This window comes from Haliotis asinina, chromosome 15, assembly GCF_037392515.1.
Source record: "Haliotis asinina isolate JCU_RB_2024 chromosome 15, JCU_Hal_asi_v2, whole genome shotgun sequence".
Classification (NCBI taxonomy): domain Eukaryota; kingdom Metazoa; phylum Mollusca; class Gastropoda; order Lepetellida; family Haliotidae; genus Haliotis; species Haliotis asinina.
The window spans coordinates 14,853,721-14,872,213 of NC_090294.1; the positions used below are offsets into that span (position 1 = coordinate 14,853,721).

General features: G+C 39.7%; 1 protein-coding gene across 1 annotated transcript in view; it reads right to left on the reverse strand.

Annotated features, from left to right (window-relative positions):
* Positions 1 to 2,085: 2,085 nt before the first annotated feature.
* LOC137265414 (RRP12-like protein) overlaps positions 2,086 to 18,493 on the reverse strand; it is a 29,332-nt gene continuing 12,924 nt past the window's right edge. The window contains exons 17-34 of the mRNA XM_067800811.1: positions 18,188 to 18,299; positions 17,255 to 17,406; positions 16,319 to 16,386; positions 15,986 to 16,079; positions 14,628 to 14,786; positions 13,620 to 13,700; positions 13,031 to 13,142; positions 12,494 to 12,601; positions 11,940 to 12,097; positions 10,742 to 10,833; positions 9,612 to 9,764; positions 6,221 to 6,393; positions 5,826 to 5,927; positions 4,854 to 4,927; positions 4,390 to 4,465; positions 3,646 to 3,731; positions 2,753 to 2,835; positions 2,086 to 2,229 (exon numbers count right to left, since the gene is read on the reverse strand). Of these exons, the coding sequence (XP_067656912.1) occupies positions 2,133 to 2,229; positions 2,753 to 2,835; positions 3,646 to 3,731; positions 4,390 to 4,465; positions 4,854 to 4,927; positions 5,826 to 5,927; positions 6,221 to 6,393; positions 9,612 to 9,764; positions 10,742 to 10,833; positions 11,940 to 12,097; positions 12,494 to 12,601; positions 13,031 to 13,142; positions 13,620 to 13,700; positions 14,628 to 14,786; positions 15,986 to 16,079; positions 16,319 to 16,386; positions 17,255 to 17,406; positions 18,188 to 18,299 (1,980 nt within the window). The 3' untranslated portion in view covers positions 2,086 to 2,132. The remainder of the gene's footprint in view (positions 2,230 to 2,752; positions 2,836 to 3,645; positions 3,732 to 4,389; positions 4,466 to 4,853; positions 4,928 to 5,825; positions 5,928 to 6,220; positions 6,394 to 9,611; positions 9,765 to 10,741; positions 10,834 to 11,939; positions 12,098 to 12,493; positions 12,602 to 13,030; positions 13,143 to 13,619; positions 13,701 to 14,627; positions 14,787 to 15,985; positions 16,080 to 16,318; positions 16,387 to 17,254; positions 17,407 to 18,187; positions 18,300 to 18,493) is intronic.

Here is an 18,493-nt window from a genome sequence, read left to right on the forward strand (position 1 = left end):
GCATGCACATTTTCAAAGGCTATAAATAAGTGAGTGAGTTTAGTTTTAAGGCGCGCTCAGCAATATTCCAGCTATATGGCGGCGGTCTGTAAATAATCGGGTCTGGACCAGACAATCCAGTGATCAACAACATGACCACCGATCTGCGCAATTGGGAACCGATGACATGTGTCAACCAAGTCAGCAAGTCTGACCACCCGATCCCGTTAGTCGCCTCTTTCGACAAGTATAGTCGCCTTTCATGGCAAGAATGGGTTGTTGAAGGCCTATTCTACCGCGGGACCTTCACGGGTCCTGTACATAATCACACTGGCTGTTGATAATGAATATTGTACTATCTCCGTAAAATAAGCATACCGGCAGGGAGAACTGAGTGAGTGAGTTTAGTTTTACGATACACTCTGCAATATTCCAGCTATATGGTGGCAGTCTTTAAATAATAGAGCCTGGACCAGAAAAACCAGTGATCAACAGCATGAGCATCGATCTACGGAAATGGGAACCGATGACGTGTCAACCAATTCAGCGAGCCTGACCACCCGATCACCACAAGCATAGTAGCCTTTTGTGGCAAACATGGGAAGCTGAAGACCTATGGTACTTGGGTACCTGGGAGAATGGAGGAGTGCAGATTATCCCTGATTTCAGTCATCGTGTTTGGGTTGTTTTTGGTTACATCTGTTACATCAAGAGCCTCAGCTTGAAGTGGTTCATCTGAAGTGGTTTAGATCTTTACCACTTTGCCGAAGCCTACAAGGTCATAAGGTAAGTGAGTTTAGCATCGATCGGCACAATTGGGAACGGATGACATGAGCCAACCAAGTCAGCGAGCCTGACCACCGGCTTACTTGCCTCTTACAAGAAGCATGGTCGCCTTTTATGGCAATCATGGGTTGCTGAGGGCCTGTTCTTCCCCACACCGACTGTTGTGGCAAGCATAGGATGCTGAAGGTCTTTTCTACCCAAGACCTTCACGGGTCACTGACAAAGTAATGATCACAGCTGTGAAATGACACATGTGTTTGGGGTCACCATTTTGCATTAACAACTGAGCTACTGCACTATCCATCCAAAATCTAAAATTGTATCATTCAGGGATATTGCATAATTATAGCAGACCAAAGAGATTGTGAATATTGTCTGAAATTTTATTAAGTTTACATTATTCAATAACGTAATCAGCTGAATCTCACTCAAAGATACCCCGGTCTAAACTATTCTATTTTCATCGAAATATTTCGTGATACATTTTGTTTTTGGTTAATAAAGCAAAAATCGAATTTTTTAAGAATATAGTTGAATATTCAATTTCGAAATACAAAACAGTTCTGGTGGTACATTACATCTAATTAGATCTCATCCTTCATCCATTTCATAGGGTAGCTCAGTAGGCAAAGCATTGCTCATCATGTTGAAGATCTGGGTTCGATTCAGCAGATGGGCACAATAGGTGAAACCCATTCTTGGTGTCCCATCATATTACTGTAACATTACTGAGGAGCATAAACCTAAATCAGCTCACTCACTCAGCAACGCACCCCAGTCATATTTAGTGTGTGATAGCAGAAGGTTGATATGGGTTTAACTACTGTAGGATTAATAACCTGGATCTTCCACACAGAACACGATCATTCTGACTACTAGAGTTCACAATAAAAATTAAAAAAGACAGTTAAATCAGGAAGATGCACTGCATCAAATTCGTGTCATCTTATTGATAAGAGAGAATGGGTATGGTTTTCAAACACTTTTAGCAAACGTTCTAAAAATATCACATTCTCGGTGAACTGTGCAGTGTTACTCGTTACACTCCTACACTGTGCCTAACAAAACGCATTTAATTGGACGGTCAAAGTTCGCCCAAAGGTTACCTGACACGACCTTTTTGTTAGACTCAGTAGTGGAGTGTAATGTAAAATGCTGAGACTAAGTTTACTTAGACTGAACAATATCATGGCTGGGGGCACCAAAAATGTTCTTCACATATTGTACCCATGTGGGAAATAGAACCAAACCCTGCAGAGTGATCAGCAATGCTTTATCCACTAGGCTACTCTACTGTCCGCTTATTGAAAAGGAGCAAGATTTGTTCAGTTAAATGTTTATTTCAGATTTATTTACAGATTTGTGTGTCAGTGCTTCCTCTTCTTATTCTTTGTCCCCTTGGCGGCTCCCTTCCTGGCTCCCCGAACCAGCCCCTTGAACTGCCCCTGAATCTTTGCCTGTTTCCTGCAACAATACAACATACCCGTTTATGATGGGGACAATATAAGACATCAGTTTAAGCACATCCTGCAACACAACATACCTGTTTACAATGGGGGACAATCTAAGACATTGGTTTAAGCACCTCCTGTAACACACTTACGTGTTTACTATGGGGAATCGTTTGCTCTGGGGAGAATATATAACATCATTTAAGCACATCCTGTAATACAACATACCAGTTAGTCCGGCATTCCTTGCATCCGAGAACAAATGTCAGTATAGAAGGTGTGCTGGTTTAAGAGAATACAGTGCAAACAGTCAACTGGCCAGTTTTTGTTGTGCCGAAATACAGAATAGACAGATGCTAGATTAGAGAGTGTGTCCATGATCAGAAATTAACTAGCTTCTGCCAGGACCAAATTCTAGTGCCAATAATGAGTGCATACTGGATTGGAGGGCTGTCGGTTTTGAGAGGGCCCACTGTACAGGAGCATCTGTCAGATTCCAATTATCTTACAACTTACAAAACCATATTAAGACTTACCTTCTATTCAGCGTCTGTCTGTTGAGTGGAAAGTAGGCATAGGGGTCATGTTTGCCTGTCTTCTTCACATCACCGCCAGCCTTCTGCAAAGAAAGTCCACATCTGTATTAGTACATATTTCCAAACAAGTCTGATAAAATATTATGCCCTACAATATTAGTGATGAGGATTTCAGCTGAATAAAACAATCTGGCAAAACCTTGCCACGGATCATTCTGTGTTCAGCAGCTTGACAAAGTTTTAATCCTTTCTTACACAGAAACAAATGTTGAGCATGCCGTGTCTCCGTGGTATGACAGACATTATGACAGTTCTAGATTCGGAGTGAGGCAATCCAGTTTACAGTATCATGAGCAACTTTTAGTTTTTACTGTTACCAGCAATAATTGACAGCATACCACATTGTGACTGGCAAGATCACTCAGGTTCTTCATGGAGGACTTCTCATCCTCACTGTTAAGTGATTTTGTTAGTGTGGTGTTTAATGCCACATTAATTTGGTTGTTGTTGTTGTTGTTTTGTGCCTCACTCAGCAACATTCCAGCTATATCGTGACTGTTTGTGCATCATTATGTCTGGTCCAGACAATCCAGTGATCAACAGCATGAGCATTGATTTACACAACTGAGATATGATGGCGTGTGTCAACAAAGTCAAGCATGACAACCCATGTTTTAACGCCACACTAAGTAGAACAACACCAATATGATAATGACATGAAATAATCATGTCTGGACCTGACAATCAAGTGACTTGAATTGATCAATGGAACTAGGGCTGAATGACATGCTAAGACACCAAGTCTGACCTACCCATCCTTTCTCTGACCTTCACAGACACATTAGCCCGTGATTAATTAGCACTAACCAATCTCAGTGTACAAAGTAACCAACCTTTGCCTTATATTCTTGGCCAAAATGTTTAGGTCCTGAGTCAGAGCCTGTTTTTGTGAGCGGCCGGTGTATTCCACTTCCCCCAGCTAAAATAGGAAATTGAAAAATGTACGAACTGTTTAAAATTTTAGATGTTAACCTTAGTCAAAAATATTCATCACATTCAGAAATATTAACTGCAGTACGAAAAATTTATCACAATCTGAAATATTCAAAACGGTCAGAACTTTTCTAATCAGAAATATTCGCCAGTCCAAAATACAGTCAAGTCTCATTAATCCGACATCATCCATAGCACAGAATATTGTCGGATTAACAAGGATGTTGGACTAAATAAATGAGACTAAGTTACATTCATTGGATTAATGAGACTTGGCTGTGTCTAACACGGAAATAGTCACTGCCTTCAAAAACGCTATCACAGTCAGAAATATTCAGCTTATCATAAACATTCACTACTTTGTATGTATTCGTGACCAGAAAAAACAGTGGCAAAAACTTTAATAGATGATTCAAATTTACTCTTATGGCAGTTATACACTACATTGGACCACTCTTTTTCAGAGCCTAATGTATTACCACAGTGAAAATGATTGCAGTCTACAACAGAACAATCTCTTTTACAATTAACCACCAGGTTAAATATTTTATATCATTATCAGTTTGGCACTCTGTAGACAGCCCCTAACAACAGACCTCCAGTGATTCAAAACCTCCATAACCTCAGGTTTCTATCAACCCCACCTTTGTATTTGGATTTTCCTGGCTCCTCCTCATCATCAGAGTCTTCCTCCAGCTTCCTCTTGGGGGCTCTCCTCCGCTGGAGACAGAGACACACATCACCATCATGTAACAAAGTTCAAATGTCATAGAGAACAAATATTGTATCTCATAGGTGTGATGTTTTGATACAGATTCTTGTACTGATGACAACTTGTGCATTAACTGTCCTGCAATAAATACATCTCAGTACAAGTGAAAGATTCAGTATGCAGTACTTAAATACTGACCGAAAACTGTGAGAAAATAATATAATGTCAGAATTGGAATGAGAAGGACATGTGTCAACCAAGTCAGGAAGTCTGATCCCGTTAGTCGCCTCTTACGACAATCATGGGCTACTGAAGATCAGTTCTAACCTGGATCTTTGTGAGTTTTGCATGAGGGTCAGAGGGAATAAGACAAGCAACTGAGATAGCGATCCTCACCTTGGCAATTCCTCCTTCAAATGCAGCAAAGAGGTCATCAAGGTCATCTTCATCATCAGAAGCCATTTTCTCTCCTGAACAAATAAACAGTCATTACTGGCAGAAAACGTATACCAACCTGTAGAGGTTATAAATTCTTTCAAGAATGTCCTCCTTGGGGTACATATAAGCATTTTTATGTCCATTAAAAATCCCTATGACAGTTGTAACTATTTTGATAACAAATTACTTACAAAACAATAACTCATTTTTCTCTTTTGAGACCACCCTTACATGGCCCCCAGGGCCCCCAACAGCCAAGAGCAGGTAACTCTGGTCGTCTACCTTGCACGTCACTTTTATGCTGTCGTTCAACTAAAAAGACGTGTGGGCTTCATTAACAGAGTCATTGTGCTATCTACCAACGTAATTATGAGTGAGAAAGAGACAGCTACTGTATGTATACTTCCTTTTCTTTCGCACGGGCATTAGTTGGCAGAAAACCTCAGATTATGCCAGTATCTACTGATACTGAGTGAGAGAGCACTGCTTTTAGCACTATTTCAGCAATATCACAGCAGGGGACACCAGAAATGGGCTTCACACATTGTGTCCATGTGAGGAATGGAAACCAGGAGCTTTTATGAGGACTGAACCTTTTTATTCACTCTGCTACAACAACACCCTTTGAATCCCATGAGGGGAATCACACCCGAATCTTCAGCAAGTGAACAAGTTAACCACTAGGCTACCCCACCGTTAAAACTATTGATATAGGTGAGTCACACTTAAACAGTGCTCTGAAGCAGAGATCTATGCCTTCTAAGAGGTTATTTTCCAGTGGTAGTATGGTTGATGAATCCCACAACAGTTAACGGCTATAGAATGCAATAATGCCAACCATTGTTAATGCAGGAACAATGGTACAAGAGATGTTACTCACTACACTCATACATTTCTGTCACAGTGAATATTTTGTACACAATTCCTCACCTTTGTCATCCCCCATATCTGTGACAACCAGACGGCCATCGGCAGACATCTTGAAATCAGAGTCCTTTTTGGTTTTGCCTGTTTTCTGGCTAGGCTTGGTGGCTAAAACATAAATGGAATACCATCAACTATTTATCAACAACAATCAGAAAACCAAAATTATTTAACATGTTCATTTGCCTGAATATAATAGTAATAATAATCTCAAATCTCCTACTAACCAAATGCGTCAACCTACCACTATCAAGGAACACAAATAAGAGATTAGTGAGTACTGCAAGTGCATTATCAGCTTTCTTAGAGGTATACAACCCAAGCAAGGCAATTAAAGGATCTCACCCTGCTGGGTACCCACTTTTGCGACATGAGCATGCCAGACTAAATTATACGCCTACCCAGAACTTTCTTGGCAGCACTAGCATCAAGGAAATCCACTATCTGATCATCCCCGCCTTCTTTCAGCCATGCCCCTTTCCCTTGTCGAGACTTCTGACTGGCTGCTTTCTTCTTCTTCTTGTCCTGATCCTCTTCCATCTCTGAGTCTGTGTCCTGGAGTATATCCTCCACACTAGCAATGAATGAAAGATAGAAAGTCAGATAGAACATACAGATTAGGCATCATCAAAAGACAAAGGACTGATCTTTGACAATGACCAGCTTCACATAATTCTGTTGGAAGTATACAACCCAGGGCAGGGACAGGTACTCGACTCTGGGTCAGGTACAGCTGAAATCGAGTCCTTTTTCTAGGAATTGGGTACCCGGAAAGGGAGAGAACTCTGTAATGGCAAGGGTAGATAATAATTTATCTTTCTCTGCATTGACGTAACACACAGTTATATCATTGGTTAATGGCAGTTGTTATTAGTGACTGTAATTCATCACTGTATGAACAGTGAATAGTCAAATTACAGTAAAACAGGAACGAAAAGTTATGTGTTTTAATGTAAGTAAATGATGTTCCTCTCAATATTAGACCCGTGAAGGTCCCGGAGTAGAATAGGCCTTCAGCAACCCATGCTTGCCATAAAAGGCGACTCAGCTTGTCGTAAGAGGCGACTAACGGGATCGGGTGGTCAGGTTCAAGGACTTGGTTGACACATGTCATCGGTTCCCAATTGCGCAGATCGATGCTCATGTTGTTGATCACTGGATTGTCTGGTCCAGACTCGATTATTTACAGACCGCCGTCACATAGCTGTAATATTGCTGAGTGCGGCGTAAAACTAAACTCACTCACTCACTCTCAATATTAGTTAAACAGATGTAAACAAATAGCCTGAGATCAGTTTTGATGTCTTATCACCACCCTTTAAAGTTTTGTATAATAATCTCTGTCAAATCATGATTGAATGTTTCAAAAGATGACTGAAATGCTGCATATCTTATATTTCCACATACTTGATTCCATTTTTTCCTACCCGTCCCAGCCCTACTTCAACCCACTGTTTATCAAAGTTTGGGATCCTCTTCAAGAAAGCATCATGCGGTGCAATAATATTCATGATCGGAAAAAAGTCAGAGAACACTATTTCTTCATACAGCTATGGGTCAGAGGTCATGTCCTGATAGAATACCTATTGTCATATGGGTATAAGTAAGAGGAATCTTTCACTTCTTTTAAGTAGTACATTGATACATTGATATATTGATATGTCCCTTCCTCTTGGCCAGAAAAGTCATCAAATTTATGACAATAACAACCTGAAATATTAACAACATTAATATTAATAACACTGTGGTAATTTCACAAGAACTTTAAGTAGGCCTAATGTCTCTGAGAACACATTCACAAAACACTTTCTGTTTTGTTAAATTACAATAATTGAACCGCTGACCTTTGAGAAACAGTACACCATTGACAAACTGCAACCGAAGATATATCATTAAAACACTCACTGACAACCTTATTACAACACTATAACCCTGCTATTACATCACAAATAACCCTGTTATTACGACACTGATAACCCTGTTATCAGACACATGGATATAACCCTGTTATTGCATCACAGATGATCCTGTTATTACACACATAGAAAACGGTTATTACTTCACTGTCAACCCTTTGATTACATCACAAAATGACCTTATTATCACATACACAGTCATGTGTATTTACAACACTGATAACCCTGTTATTGCATCAAAGATGATCTTGTTATCACATACACAGATAATGGTTATCACAACACTGATAACCCTGTTATTACAACAATCACAACTGTCACAACAACGCTGATAACCCTGTTACTACAACAATCATAACTGTCACAATACTGATAACCCTGTTATTACAACAATCATAACTGTCATGACAACACTGATAACCCTGTTACTACAACAATCATAACTGTCACAACGCTGATAACCCTATTATTACAACAATCACAACAACACTGATAACCCTGTTATTACAACAATCATAACTGTCATGACAACACTGATAACCCTGTTACTACAACAATCATAACTGTCATGACAACACTGATAACCCTGTTACTACAACAATCATAACTGTCATAACAACACTGATAAATCTGTTACTACAACAATCACAACTGTCACAACACTGATAACCCTGTTATTACAACAATCATAACTGTCATGACAACACTGATAACCCTGTTACTACAACAATCATAACTGTCACAACGCTGATAACCCTATTATTACAACAATCACAACTGTCACAACAACACTGATAACCCTGTTATTACAACAATCACAACTGTCACAACAACGCTGACAACCCTGTTACTACAACAATCATAACTGTCTTGACAACACTGATAACCCTGTTATTACAACAATCACAACTGTCACAACAACGCTGATAACCCTGTTACTACAACAATCATAACTGTCATGACAACACTGATAACCCTGTTATTACAACAATCATAACTGTCATGACAACACTGATAAATCTGTTATTACAACAATCACAACTGTCACAACAACGCTGACAACCCTGTTACTACAACAATCATAACTGTCATGACAACACTGATAACCCTGTTATTACATCAATCACAACTGTCACAACAACGCTGATAACCCTGTTACTACAACAATCATAACTGTCATGACAACACTGATAACCCTGTTATTACAACAATCATAACTGTCACAACACTGATAACCCTGTTATTACAACAATCACAACTGTCACAACAACGCTGATAACCCTGTTACTACAACAATCATAACTGTCACAATGCTGATAACCCTGTTACTACAACAATCATAACTGTCATGACAACACTGATAACCCTGTTATTACAACAATCACAACTGTCACAACAACGCTGATAACCCTGTTACTACAACAATCATAACTGTCATGACAACACTGATAACCCTGTTATTACAACAATCATATCTGTCACAACACTGATAACCCTGTTACTACAACAATCACAACAACGCTGATAACCCTGTTACTACAACAATCATAACTGTCACAACACTGATAACTCTGTTATTATAACAATCACAACTGTCACAACAACGCTGATAACCCTGTTATTACAACAATCATAACTGTCATGACAACACTGATAACCCTGTTATTACAACAATCATAACTGTCACAACACTGATAACTGTTATTACAACAATCACAACTGTCACAACAACGCTGATAACCCTGTTACTACAACAATCATAACTGTCATGACAACACTGATAACCCTGTTATTACAACAATCATAACTGTCATAACAACACTGATAAATCTGTTATATCAACAAAATGACAACCCATCCAACTAGAAATACATACTTCTCAGGTTTATTCTTTGGAACATCCTCATCATCCTCCGACTCATCCTCGTCCTCAGCAGACTTCTTCCTCTTGGCTCTCTCCTGTGTCTTTCGGATGTTGTTGAGAAGCTTGTGGACCCTAACTGGGGTCATACCATGGATTGTGTCATACCTACAAGGAGAATGTATCAGTCTCAGCAGTGTCATACGAAAGGAAACGAGCGCCACATCTTGTTTTGTATTCCCCACTGGGTATATCTCTGCCAAAGCAGTACTCGTACACTCTGAAACCTCTTACATCAAAATGTTTGTCATAAGAGGCGACTAACAGGATCGGGTGGTCAGACTTGCTGACTTGGTTCACACATGTCATTGAAGTCCAATCAATGCTCATGCTGTTGATCACTTGATTGTCTGGTTAAGTCTCGATTACTTACAGACCCCACCATATAGCTGCACTATTGCTGAGTGGCAAAAAAATAAACTCACTCATTCACGTTTACATCAAATATGAGTACACAAATTATATACAAGTCCTTCTTGGGCACTCTTTGCCAAATATACTGCAGGTCATTTAGTGAGTGGACATATTTGTATGTTGAGTCAGCAGTATTCCATGCTGAAGTACTGAAGTCTGGAAACCAGTGACTGAAAGCATAAGCACGACTGGACACTATCAACCAAGTCACTGTGACCTTCTGTTCATTAAAGGTTTCTAATATTTGTTTCTAATATGAGCTGCTTGTTGTTTAACAGAACACTCTACGATATACCAACTATATGATGGCCATCTGGACTAGACAGTGCAGCGACCTGAACAGCTGATCTATTCTATATAAGTGGTGATAAGCATAGACCAAGTCAGAGAGCCTGATCCCCTGATCCCTACATCAACTGCTATTGGCAGGCATGGGTTGCTAAAGACCAATTCAAAACCTTTCTCAGTACTGGATACTGGGAACACAATCAAGAAAATTCCCCAGAGACCACATCAACATTGACATGCGTCTTACATAAACACTGAACTTTACAATATTTAACATGGTTGTGTTGAACACAATGACCTTCAACAATAGTCTGGCCTTGTTACAGGACACAGACATGAGTTTTGTTCGTTTACGAGTCATGACTGATGAATCATTTCCCTACCCAAACTTCCTGATGAGCTTGCTGTAGATCTGCTTGACACGCGTGTGGCAGTGATGACGGCAGTCCTCCTTCATCCCCACAAGACTTGACACCTGTATTGATTAAAAATGGCTCATGAACAGTTTGATTGATCATTGTTTAACATTGCACTCGGCAATTTTCCAACAGTTATGGCAGCCTGTAAAGAAACCAACAATTGATATTGCAAGTGACTATGTATTACGCCATCAGTCAGCTTGTGAGTTTACTTTTACCCCATTTTTAACAATATTCCAGCAGTATCAAATTGAATGTCACCAAAAATTTGCTTCATTCCATGCATCCATGTGGGGAATCAAGCCCGGGTCTTTGACGTTATGAGGGAATCTTTTAACCACTGGGCTACTCCTCCGCTCCCCACACCATGAGAGCATGAGGACACTTTCTTCTCCACATATCTTTAGATGTCTCATCCAGTGTTTGCTTGTGGCCATTTCTAACCTAGAATCCTCAACAGGTCAGGTTTTTCCAACAGTATTTTCTTACATACTCAGGTGCAAAATAGTTAATGGATATTTACCACTTTATCAAACAGTCCCATGGTAATAAACTGGCTGAATGGGGATGCTACTTACTGATTTGTGATTGTGGTTTACATCCAGTCTAAGTATACTTAGGTTCAGTATTATTCATTCCTCTGTTAAACAGAGCATAACGAACCCTAGTAGGAGGTCATGTCAGGTAACCTTTGAGCGACCTATGACCACCAAATCAAACACGAGATGGTCAAACTGACCAATCAGGCAACAGTTACTATAATACGGTTCAGCAGGATTTTCTCTTTCCCAGTCGCTGACACTTATCTCTCAACAAACAAAAATCCTCACAAAGGATATTTAACCTGCAGTATATATGCTTATGAGTAGCACTCAGAAGCGATCATGGAGAAAATAGCATTTGGAATCGTTTGAGTTTTCAAGGGAAAAGTTCAAATGACATGTCCGAATGTTAACTGTTCTGATTGGTCAAATCTAGTAATGTTTGTTAGATTCAGTATAGCCATATAACAAATAATACCAAGCCAAACTTTACCGAGACTGAATTTACGTCTTGCCATGTGCCCACCACATAATCTTGTTCTCACAACAATTCAAATACCTGAAAACTGAGTCCAATTCAACACAATATCACATCAGTCTCTGTGTAAGGTAGAACTGACCAGTGTCTTGAGTTGTCCTGCCAGTCTGCTCTCCGTGTAGGCTGACAGCATGACCTTGATGAAGCCAAGGCCACTCTTGACCACTTCCCTTGTCTTGGACGACAGCAGCAGACACACACTCTCCACCAGCATGTCCAGCAAGTCACTCGACACCTTGTCTGAAACACACCATTATTTACAAAACTCAGTATCTTGTCAATGGGAGAAACACACAAACAAATGGATGTCAACACCTTGCCATGGAAATTTACACAGTAGAAAAACAGGTTTATGTTCCTCAAATTCAGAGAGTGAGTGACAGAGTGGACGTTTTATGCCGCACTCAACAATATTCCAGCCATATGGCAGCTGTCAGTTAATAATCCAGTCTGGACAAGACAATCCTGTGATCAACAGCATCACCATTTATCTACGGAACTGAGAGCCAATGACTTGTGTAAACCGAGCCAGCGAGCCTGACCACCTGATCCTGTTAGCTTGGGTTACTCAATTCTAATCCAGATCCTAAAAGTCAGAACATTACTGATGTCAATGTTTAAAAGAAAGACTGTTACCTTTGTAACCATACAAGAGTCTGGTGAGTGCCAGGAGAGTTCCGCTGATCATCTGTGGGGATCCAGCAAGTCCTGCTAGAACCATCTTGAAAAAGTTGCCAATGGACTCTGTAGACAGCAAGGAAACAGTGTCAAGTATGCACTGAAAATTCACTCAGTAACATCTGAAACCAACTTGCTTGTCACTCACAGCATCATATACTTTTGAATATTTATTCAATTACCCTATACAATATAGCTAACACAACTTAATTTGAAAGCACTTAAGCACAGACAAAGGAATGAGCATCACTCATTTAGCCAACATTCCTCATGAAAATTCACTGGAAAATTTCAAAAGTAATTCATGTAAAACCTGTGTAAGAGGTAACATTGGAAACTTTGTAGCAGAACCTGAAACTATAATAGCATCTTTTCCCAATATGAACTGAATAAGTTGTAACATATCATTTAATGAGCATCGAACAATGTACAGTGATGTTCTTGAAAGTGTTCCTGAAATGTTGCCGAACCACGGAAACAGATCAGAACACATACCTGACTCAGGCTTGTCTGGGTACCATCTGACCATTGTGTCGGCCATCACCATCAGCAGGTCATAAGCAGCCACACGGGCCCTCTCTGCGATCTCCTTGGTACATAACATGGCCTGGAAAACAGACACATATGTAACACTCAAATCATGATATATGTAGTTTAAAGTGTTTGACTTTACATAGTGGTAAAAATAGCAAGATGGATTGGAGTTATTCTCCTTTGTGCGTTTAGCATCATTTTCCTTGTGTGTCACATCACTGGTGAGAGCTTGGTTGCACTGGACATCAGCATGCTAACCTATACAAAAGCATACTCAGTTTTGGCTTTTTTATGAATAAGAGGTAAGCCATGTGTTCACAAATATTTCCTGACAGCGAAAGGAACACTTCAGCATCACCCACAGACTACTGTTTCCTGTTAACTGGTGTGCACAAATTGGGTAAATCTGGCCTCAATTGTAAAATGACATGCATGAAAATGGATGGACAACAGTCCCCCTGTAACTGCCACTGGTGGCAAACTGACTGAGGCCATCTAAGATTCCATCATGACAAAACAAATAATTAAAATGGTTCTGAAAACAACTGACCTCAGGCACAACAGCTAGGAAGAATTCCATGTGTGGCGTCTCAAGCTGTTGCATGAGACTGATCAGACATCGCAGCCTAGGCTGGGAACAAATAAACAAAGGTCAGCAATGTGTGTGGTTGAAGTAAATGAGTGCGTAAGTTCAGTTTTACGCTGAGTTCATCAATGTTCCAATTATATGTACTAAATGATCAAGTCTGGACCAGACAAAACTGGGATACAATGATGTGTCAGCAAAGTCAGGAAGCCCGACCATATGGTCATGTTCACTGCCTCTTATGACAAGAGTGCGTTACTGAAGATCAATTCTAACCCCGATCTTCACTGGTCTATGTATGTAAGAGAGACAATGGTAAGTATTGTGTATGATGGGAGACAAAAAATAGTCAACATTATGTATGATGGCCAGCAGAAGGCTAAAGGTCTCTATGTGTATGTACATACACATACAGAGGTGCCTACCCTTAAAGTGTCCCATCAGCATAAGTGATGGGAAATACAAGTTTTTTCAGTAATTTTCATTTGCATAGCGGAAATACAAGATCTTTGCCAAGCTGCTTCAACAAACAATCAGAAACAAGATATGTGCATGAGGTAGTTCATGCACATATCGAAATTATACAGTCTTGGCGAACATGATTACCTCATGATGCACCCCAGAAATAATTGTTGCGCCTGATGACAGGAAGTGCAGTAACTCAAGAACGCTTCATGGGTGATTGCAAATTGAAAGATTAAAAGTTTCACTTGTAATTTTTAAAAGTAATTTTAAAATTTTGACACTCAGAAAATCGTGGTATTGCTATACACTACCGTAATGCCATAGAATGTAAAAATCATAATAATTGTGGGAAAATCGTAAGGGTAGGCACCTCTGCACATGCATCCAATTTACAAATCAGCTTCACATGCTGTCCCATCTTGTGAACCACTATCCTAATTCTGCCATGTAGCTGAATATATCATGATATATGTAAGTGATCATATCAATGTACGTCTGGCTACTCACTGCCTTGGATGCTGGACTGGACTTGGCTAACGATGTCACGAGCAATTGCTGGACTTTGTTCAGATGTTTCCTTGTGAACTTCTGACTATCAGGAGATTTGCCCGAGCAGATTTCTTGCAGGACCCGGTATGACTTTTTCTGCAGTGTTTTTTCTGTGCTCTGTAAGTGATATCAAATGCAGAGATAACTAACAGGACTTTCTTATAAGAGACTGCTGATGCTAGGTAGATCAAACACAGATACGATTAAAGAGCTTACTTGACAACAACATACTAAAGGTTGAAACCACATCTACATAGCAATCAATCTTTAATTAGTCTGACAGAACACAACAAATATATCACCATCAGTTTTAATATCAATATTCCAGCTATACGATGCCAATCAGTATGAAGTCAAGTCTGGATCAGACAATCCAGTGATCACCAGCATGACCACTGATCTACATAATAGGGTCACAATGACGTGTCAACCACGCCAACAAATCTTTGAATGGTATTTACAAGTGGAAAGCATAAGAAAAAACAGATTTATGGATGTCAACTTCTCGATTGTGTTATCCACAATGAAGAAGTTGTGTTATCCACAATAAAGAAGTTGACATCCATAAATCTGGCTTTTCCTCTCAAGTCAACAAGCCTGACCACCCAATCACTTTAGCAGCCTCTAGCAACAAGCATGGGTTGCTGAAGACCATTTCTAATTCAAATCTTCAAGGATCCAGGTGATTAAATTGTGTACTTGACCTAGACATCTTAATGGTTTTGCCCATATCTCTGTAGAAATCGATTTGTAGCTAGTCCGTCCAATAGAAGAAGTCCAAAGTATGACTTCCATTCAGTCATTTCCAGATGAAAAAAAAAAAAAAAAAAAAAAAAAATTACCCCCTTCAAATGCTACCAGTCAATGATTGAGTGAGTTGCCGCACTCAGCAATATTCCAGCTATATGGTAGCAGTCTGTAAATAATAAAATCTGGACCAGACAATCCAGCGATCAACAACATGAGCATTAATCTGTGCTATTGGGAACCGATGACATGTGTCAACCACCCGATCCCCAGTCAATGAGCACCACCAATATCAGAGTTTTACCTGTTCCCTGCATACACTTGTGTTTGTTTGTTGTATATTCCAGTTATATATGTCAGTCTGTATAAACAATCAAATCTGGACCAAACAATCCAGTGATGGATATCAATCTACGCAACTGGGAAACAATCACTTGCGTCATCCATCCATCCCCTTTAGTCATCTCCTACAACAAGCATGTGTTGCTGAAGATTTATTGGATCTTTACATGTCACAGAAGTTTGTAGCCTTGGGTTTGTGGGCCAGCAAGAATTTAAAGCAAACTCACTGTTAGGTTTGGAACAGACAAATCAAAAGCTGCCTTGAGCTGGTCTTCACCAACAGATGACACTAGAGCTATCATCAAGTCAGTCAAAGCAAGTCTGCAACAAACAAACAAAAAATGTTCTAACACATGATGTTAGTGATGTTCATGTGGGCATGTGGGCATGTGGGTGTGTGGGCATGTGGGTGTGTGGGTGTGTGGGTGTGTTGGTGTTTCTAATCTTTTACCAGTTGGGGATTCAGAAAATCTACACCAAATCATCTACATAAGAATAATCACAATAATATTGTAAATAAGAAAATAATATGAAATAAGCTCTACAAAGTTATCACGCACCTTTTCTCCACTGTGATGTCTTCTTCATTCATTTTTGAACAACACTTGTCAAAAAATGATATCACTAGCTGAAAAAAAACATGGTGTGGAATTCAGACGACATATTTAAAATTAACCTCCCAAAACATTCCGGTCGTACACGTTCTATTCTTTCCTACAAGTAGATCAATCCTAGGATCAGGAATGACTACAAAAGCCATATCAATCCAAATCTCATCATAACATCCAAAATCAACTATCTCAAAAAGGCATTTCATTAGCTGAACACCAGTTTATACTACAAATTGAAATTATTCACAACCTCTGTTGAGGTTGAGTGAGTGAGTGAGTTTAGTTTTATGCCACTTTTAGCAGCAGGGAGACGGAAATGGGCTTCACACTTTGTGCCTATGTGGGGAAGCGAACCTGGGTCTTCGGCAATGATGAGCAAAAACTTAAACTACTAGGCTACCCTGTCGCCAACCTCTCTTAAGACGATGTGACGATATTGTTTGTATAAGGCTAAGAAAGGTGTTAATAATATTGACTTGCTGATTGTCTACAGCTGCTGTTAACTAACACAAAATCCTGTAGAAGTGAGGAACCAGGACACAAAAAATGCCAATTTCAACTTTTAATTCTATAACTGTATTAACGAATAATTACATACATGTGGTAAATCACAATTACTACTTGACATATAACAACAGCCGTACTTAACACTGATTCAGGTGCCGATATACTTTTGTCTATCAAGAACCTCTTCAAAGCAAGTGGTACTCATTAGTTGGAAGCTGAGAGGTTCAAACATTCATCTCTCTGAAGACCAGTGTTTGATTCTCCACATGGGTCAATATCTGAATCCCATTTCTGTTGTTCCAACCATGATATTGCTGGAATATTTGTAGAAGCAGCAAAAAAACATATTTACTCAGTCAGTTGTAAAGCAGGACTCACTTGTTTATCACATATCTGAGTGTAGGCTCGAACTGTCTCCAGAACCGCCAGTCTCTGGGCCTTATCTTTCTTCTCCTCATCTTGTGTGAACAGGTTGAAGAGAATAGGGAGGAAATTCTTCCCAAACCTGGCCAACTCCACCTTGTTGATATCTGGATATGTGGATACATACATCAGAAGAGTTTAACATTGACTTGCCTGTGCATGTGTTTGTGATGGCAGTTAAACACCCTTAACTCCCCTTGTTTAAAACTGCACTAAGGTTACTTTAATGACTTACGATCATCTTAGTGCTTTGTGAAAGGAGACTAAGGTGTGACTAACATAGTGAGTTACTAGTTTCAGATGACATTTTCCTTAACTTTGTTTAACTCGGCACTTAGCAATACTCCGGCTAAATGACAGCTGTCTGTAAACAATCAGGTCAAGACCAGACAATACAGTCATCAACATCATTACCATTAATTACCGTAAACTGAGAGAACAATCTCCCACAATGATCATAGTGGTAGAGGCATCAGGGCGTTTCAGAGTACACAGTTCCCAAGTCAAGGGAGGTAATTCACTTAATAGGGTCCAGTTTTGCCCTTACACAACCAGACAAAAACTGAGAGAAGAGAGTGAGTGAGTGACTTTAGTATTATGCCGCATTCATCACTATTACAGCTATATGGTACTGGTCTGTAAATAATCGAGTCTGGACCAGACAATCCAGTGATAACAGCATGAGCACTGATGTGGACAATTAGGAACCAATGACATGCCTAAAAATGCCAACGAGTCTGACCATCTGATCCCGTTAGTTGCCTCAAGTGTAGTCGCCTTTCATGACAAGCATGGTTTGCTGAAGGTCTATTCTAACCCGAGCCTTCACGGGCCAGCAAAAACCTAATCTAATAGAGAATACAATAAGGAATCTCAAAGTGTGTTTACCATTGTCCAGGTTCTGTGTGATGATTGATCTCAGAGAAGCCATGACTTTCATACGAAGATCGGGCCTCTCTGATATGGCACTGCCAAGTACTTTTGCAATGCCTTTGAAAGACTGTAACCAAAAAGTGCAAACATGTATATATGACACAACATTGATGGTTATGACAAGACAATTGTTTACTGTATATTAGGCCACCAGCCCTTATACAAGAGAGATGCATACAGCGTTGTGATACATGTTGTAGGGATATACATTAGGACATGGTTAAATGTAAGTGCTCGTTACGACAAACAGACACATACTTA